The sequence below is a fragment of the Cupressus sempervirens genome, chromosome 4, assembly GCF_028749045.1.
Source record: "Cupressus sempervirens isolate cs-2001-9-10 chromosome 4, ASM2874904v1, whole genome shotgun sequence".
Classification (NCBI taxonomy): Eukaryota; Viridiplantae; Streptophyta; class Pinopsida; order Cupressales; family Cupressaceae; genus Cupressus; species Cupressus sempervirens.
The window spans coordinates 458,887,075-458,893,810 of record NC_143121.1 but is presented as its reverse complement, the minus strand read 5'-3'; the positions used below and the strand labels follow the sequence as shown (position 1 = coordinate 458,893,810).

Below are 6,736 nucleotides of genomic sequence, written 5' to 3'. Positions count from 1 at the left end.
AAGATAGAAAAATCTCTCCTTGCTCAAGTTGACTGCCATGATCTTCAACCTCATTGACAAAAACAACTCTTCTGTCACCAACCTTTGGACATTCATCAAATCTATGTCTTAATTATCCACATTTATAGAAAGTACCCTTAAAATCACCTCTACCTATCCTCCTCTCCTAATCAACAGGTTTTGGTTCATCTTCTTCACTTGGTTTAGCTTTCACCAAGCTATCCTGCTTCTCCTTCCCTTTAGCATTACCTTGAATTTTCCTCTTCAACTTCTCTTATTCTCTCAACACATATTGATAAGCATTCTCAACTGAATCGATCTTCAACATACTAACCTCATCTTGGATATTGAATCTCAAACCATTAATGTACCGAGATACCTTCTCCTTTGATAATTCTCTATGCATAGACCAAATAGTCAACTTATAGAACTCCTTGGTATAATCTTTCATAGACATATCTGTTGGACATAACCGAGTTCCTTCATTGATCGAGCACTAGTATGTGTTGAGTCCTCCAGAAGCAATCGAGCCCCTTCAATGACCGAGCTGACTTGGGCAACACTATTGCTGAGCTCCCATTATCTGTCAAGTGCCCCAAGCTTTGTGAAGTTAATATCGATCGAGTCACACTTCATCCTTTGACCAAGCCTTCCAACTCCAAGGTCAAACCATAACATCATGCAAGATTGCTAGTCAACCAAGGATGCTCTTGCATCAGGATACCATCTTGATCTTTCAAAAACCTGTTGGCATCTTCACTTGATCTGTCTCTTGAACAATTTGGGCATATTTTCTTGCAACTTCTTGATACTCTCTTACAACTTGATATCTCCATTTTTATGCTATTATCTTGCTCTGCACACCATCTTTATTACACGTTCTCCATTATCAGGCAATTCAAGTTTTCACCTTTAGCTTCATGTCACGCATTCAAGATTCTCTCACTCAGAGGGGAGTCTCTTCATCTTTATTTTGTGCATTTGATGCATCATATTCATCTTATCTCATTTCTTTCACATTTCTATTAGTTATCTCTATTTCGGTTACCTTTTGTTAATTTTCATATCGTGTCTAATGACTGCCCATAGAGGTGGAAGCCCCAAAGCAAGGGTTTGACTAAGGTAAATCTCTTTACAACAACAACCACTTTCCCTTTTGTGTGCATGTGTAGATTTTCATTGCGAGTTTGTAGGTTCTAAGAGCTACAATTTGGAAGCATTATTAACCATCAAACTACGTTCTTTCTCTTTACTTCCCTCTCTTGGATTCTATTTAATCACAAAACATAAAATATGTACTTTTCATTTTTTTCAATCATGTCCTTCATTTTGTGCACTCTTAATAGATTTTACCTTTCTTATTTGTATCTTGTTCATTTATATTTTATCACATTGTCATTGTTTAGCATTATGTTATTCATCTTGTTATTTTGTTTTAGCTTATTTGTACTTTATGTGTGAGATGCTAGCACTCCATGTTGGTGACATTATAGTCCCTTGGGTCACACTTTTATCCAAAACAATGAGCTCCAAAGTTAGGGTTTTGATAGCCTCAGCTAACTCTTTCATTTTCTGTAATTAAAACATCTTGGTCAATTTGCTTGTTTGAGTTATTTGCATTTAATCAATCCAAACACACTTGAATAGATACACACATAAACATCTAATCATGACTCAATTTATCTAATTTTCTCTTAAGCATCTAGATCATCATGTTAGCCAACATTTGAATTTCATCAAGAAACTTTCTTGAACTCTAGTATGATCTACTACGACCATGAGGTAGTTGAAGGGAATCATGCATCCCCTAAGGTTTAAAATACCTGTCAGTTCATGCATGATTTTCTTCCCCACATCAAGATTGATAATTGTAGTAATTATATGAAAATGATATTATCTTACTAATACCAATGATGATCAATAAAGTAAAAAATTACATAAAAACTCTAACCAAGATCAAATCACTATTAGAATAATCAATATTAAAAAAGTACAATAATTTTCAAAACTAAATTTAAAAAAAAGGTTGAAAATGCAAATGATTATCATTGACCCAAAATGGTTGTGAAGGAGGTTTTATATCCTAGGAAGACAATTTGGATGAAAAGAAGAAACAAATAGATTAACAAGTGAGGCATCAACTTGCAAGAATGCTTAATACCAATGAAGAAATAGTAAGTTATGTCATTGAAACATTCAGAACTGTAATGTAGACAAAACATATTAGGCGAAAAAGCACTAAATTAAAAAGTTTACTTGACTAAGAAATAAGATGAAACACATATCTAAAAGTTGCTAATAAAGTGAAAGCAAGGCTATTAGTTGCACAATTGAGGAGAAGATAATATTATCTTAGAAAATTGGAAAGAAAGAGCCTCCACATTCTTATATGGGAGTGACACAAATGGAATGAAACTTCATAATAGAATGCATAACTCATGGGGATATTTGTATTTCGTATAAAAAGGGCTTGAAGGTTGGCAAAATGCAACAAGTACTTGAGTTAGAAAAGATTAATCATGATCAACTTCTTTGTAGAATTAATGATAAGAAGTCCAATATGAAAAAATTGATAAAAATAAACTAAGAATATTTTTTTTCTTTTATTCATTCATGTATAATGCAAAATCTATAAAACAATTGACAAAATAACATAAAAATAAAAAATAGATTAGATAAGGTAGGGGATGAATAAACAATCTTAATAAATGGAGATATTTTCAACATAAAGCCAAATATTGTTCAATTCAAGAACCTATCTTTCATCATGTAGTCCGTCACTCCAAATATTGTTGACATGTAAGATTATGATGGACTGAAACAAAGAGCCGTTAGTGCAACGAGCAGCGGCGAGCAAAAATGCTTGTTGTTGCTGCCTTGAACATCTTCTCCTCTCCTCCGCCTGTTCCTTCCATTCGCAATAACGCCATAAATCACATTCCATCTCTTCCAGTGACCCCATTCAGAAAGCGCGCTGAGAAGGAGGAAGAAAATTCCAGAAAACAGGGTAACAAAGAAGAAGAAGGGGCAGGACAGGGCAGGAATGCAAAAGGAAAGGGGAAGCAAGTGTTTAAACACAAGGGGTGGTACGCCACGACGCTCGGGCAGGAGAAAGGCGTGACAATTGGAGAGGATGGAGTGGCGTACAAAGTGGAGGGGGCGCCATTCGAGTTCAAATTCAGCTACACGGAGACGCCGCGGGTGGAGCCCCTGGCGCTGCGAGAGCCTCCATACGTTCCCTTCGCAAGACAGGATTTTGCCAGGCCATGGACTGGCAGAGCTCCTCTTTCCAAATCCAAGAAAATGTTGCCCAGACTCCGCTCTTCCCGCCCCGCCAAGAACCTCAGCCCCTTTCTTATGGTAAACGGTCCCAATTATCGCGCATCTACCAGAAAAGAGATTTTGGGAGAGCCCCTTACCAAAGAGGAAAGAAATCAGCTTCTATTCAAGAGCATAAACTGCAGCCGTCAAGTCAATCTTGGTATGTTTTTCAGTATTACAGCTATTTTAGATTAGTGGCATATGGTTATGCGCTAAAATGGGTGGGTTAAAGTATCACTCACGTATGCAGTTGAATACCAATGTGTTATGTTGTTTCCCATATTTTACAATTATCACAATTTTGAAGAAGCGTATGCTCAGCAGGTAACAAGACTGCTGTGCAGTCGGCGTAGTTTATGGTTGCAAACACGTACAATATTTGAGCTTGGTGCTCGCACAGCTTTCATATCAGTACTTAACGACAAAAATAATGTGAAATGAGTTCGAATATGTGAAAAAATGACGTATACAATTCTACCCAAGTGAACATCCTCTAGCTTCTGTCATTTCATATAATATTGCTTCGTCTTGGAGTCAATTAAGGTTACAGATTCACAAACATAATGGATCAGTATTCACCTGATGGGACAGGAAAAAATGATCTCTTTAAGTTATAGTTCCTTTAGATTTATTTATTTATTTTTAATGTAAAAGGAGTTTCTGAAAAAGTTTGCGCGAATGTAGTTTAGATGTTAGATGGAAACTAAATTTACACATTTTGCTTCATGAAATTTCGTTCAATCAAATGGGCCGTGAAGAACTCATGTTCATTGTTGTTTTGTAGTCTACCGATTTGAAGGTCTTTTGCTTACTATTTTTATCGACATTTCTGGGTAGAGTAATTTCCTTTTTATTTTATAGGGCATATATTCACAACTGAATTTTGCTTATGCTGCAATTGCAATAGGATTCTCCTTTAAACCTAATTTTGGAAGAAGAATCGTTTATACCTTCAAATAGCAGATATATTGACAAGGATCTCAATGAAATGATAGGAAACCAAAAAAAATGTAGAAGGCATTATGAGAAACTCTGAAAAATGGATAAGATTCTTCTTATTAAATCAACAATTTAAGTACCATTTTATAGAATGAAACTGCAGAGCCAGTTTTTCAATCCGACTACCCTAGATTCATTCTTTGTACCTTTGCACCATTTCACGGCAATGGCTTTTGGGTCCCATATTTTATATAGAAAGTAGTGCTTCTCTATGTGAAAGTTATGAGAACTTTTGGGAAATTGATGGAAACTGCGACAAATAGTTCTAGTAGTTTATAGCACTCAAGACGCTTCTGGAGTTTTTGAGGTCATCAAGTCATTTTAGAATTCTAGGAACAGACTATCAGGTTCAAAACACTGACATTCACAGCAAAATCTACACAGTGATAAAGGTAGATACTAGAAACCCAACAAAATGCTCAAAATGCATATACTGCAATAAATTAATATATTTTAAGTTTATAAAAATAATATCTTCATGTGCAACACCCACTAATCTTCATTGAACTTACATGCATGCTAAATTTAGGTAACATTTAGAACAATACATGTTAAGTGATCAGCCATCAAAGAGTTTAAGTGATCAGTAAAGTCAAAAAGGTATCAAGGTGATTTTTTCCTTGGGATGGCAACACCCTCTCATCTTCATTGAACTTACATGCATGCTAAATTTAGGTAACATTTAGAATAATACATGTTAAGTGATCGGCCATCAAAAAGTCTAAGTGATCAGTAAAGAGTCAAAAAGGTATCAAGGTGATTTTTTCCTTGGATGTCATGGTCACACACCTTTCTAGTCTTTTGTTTCCAGGAATTGAGCTGGAATTAGAATTTGCGAATACTGGGATTCTTATTTTGACCCAAAATAAGTATACTGATCTTCCACTAAAAAGCTGGAATTGGAACTGAAAACTGGAATTGAAACTGAAATGAAGGGAAAATATTTTTTCGAATCATTGTTTGCAGTGCTAAACCTACATCACCATCATCACTATGTCACTGTGTTCTCTTGAAACAACTATGTCACTAGTTATTCCAAACCATTTCCTGTAGCAAATAAATCCAAACCCAATATCAGAAGAACTGTTGCCATTTCATTTATGCATTACCTTTAAAGCTGATGCCATTTTATGATTACAGCTTCTGAGGCAAAGAATCCTTGACAGTTCCTCAGACATGTGTGTCCTAGTGGCATTATTTGTACTGCAACTACTGATTTAACGAAAGGTGATCACAATTTTTTAGATAACGATGGCAAAATCTCAGTTGATTCATTGGCAACAAGTATGATCATCTATGGAAAGCCCCTACGCACATGCCAATAACTCCAGGTAAGTAACTTCGAGGTTTTTGAATGAATCTTCACCATTTAATTATATGAATCACCCTAAATGTAACATATGCAGGTAAATTGAGAAAGAGATTATATGAAAACATTTCTCTAGACGATGAAGGCATAAGTACGACATTCATATTGTTGGTCTTGTATGGAGATATAGAGGTCATCCTCTGGTTACTATGCTCTGCAATGTCATCCCAATTGGATGATTTGAAAGCTGAATATGAATCTTTTAAAGACAACACTGATGGGTATTCCAAGATTGTGCAGTGGCTTCTGTTTGAAAATGAAGGGATAGAAGATAAGGATGTTGGAGTGCACGAATCATGAAATTTTTTAGTTTCATTTCATAGATAGCGAACCAATCCAATTCCAATTGTTGCAACCAAACACAAAAAATTCACCTTCTTAGTCATCTTCTTGTTGAACCAAATAGGTCAAAGTAATATTCCACAAACTATTTTTGCATTTCCAAATTCCAGAATTCCCGTAATTCCAGTATTGCAGAATCCAACATTCCCCAATTCTTGCAATCAAACGGGCGCTTAAAGTGTATGTGATCTGAATTTTGTTTTCTGAACTATTTAATCCTCAAAATAAATAACTGATTAGACAATATTGATTTAGGGAAAGAAATAGTCAGTAATGCTTATGCAGATTCAAATCATCAAATAACAAATTTTACCCAGTAACTGTAAATTTAGGAATATATTTGTATTTGAACCTGATGTAAAATTTCTTCAGAACAGTAATTTAAGCTGTCAGATTACACAGCTCGAACAGTAACACAACAGAGAATATCTCTTGAGGGTTTCGTCTCTAGACCATGTAGAGCATGAACAACAACATACACCAGTAAAAGTGCTCTTGGGGGTTCTGTCCCAAGATTCGAATTCTGAACAAAAGAAAACCAAAATATTCAACATAACAAAAAAAACATGGCAGAGTCATCTATATATACCTACTTGGGGTAGTTATTAACTTGCTGTGCAAGGCAAGTCAACAATCTGATTTCTCCCTTTTCTAGAAGTTGGTAGAAGACACAAAATGAAATAAAATGAAGGACATCTGATTTTC

The 6,736-nt window shown here is 35.3% G+C and overlaps 1 protein-coding gene across 1 annotated transcript in view; it reads left to right on the top strand.

Moving 5' to 3' along the window:
• The first annotated feature begins 2,779 nt into the window (after nt 1-2,779).
• LOC149561958 (CRS2-associated factor 1, chloroplastic-like) overlaps nt 2,780-6,736 on the top strand; it is a 65,729-nt gene continuing 61,772 nt past the window's right edge. The window contains exon 1 of the mRNA XM_089825484.1: nt 2,780-3,481. Within this exon, the coding sequence (XP_089681610.1) occupies nt 2,860-3,481 (622 nt within the window). The 5' untranslated portion in view covers nt 2,780-2,859. The remainder of the gene's footprint in view (nt 3,482-6,736) is intronic.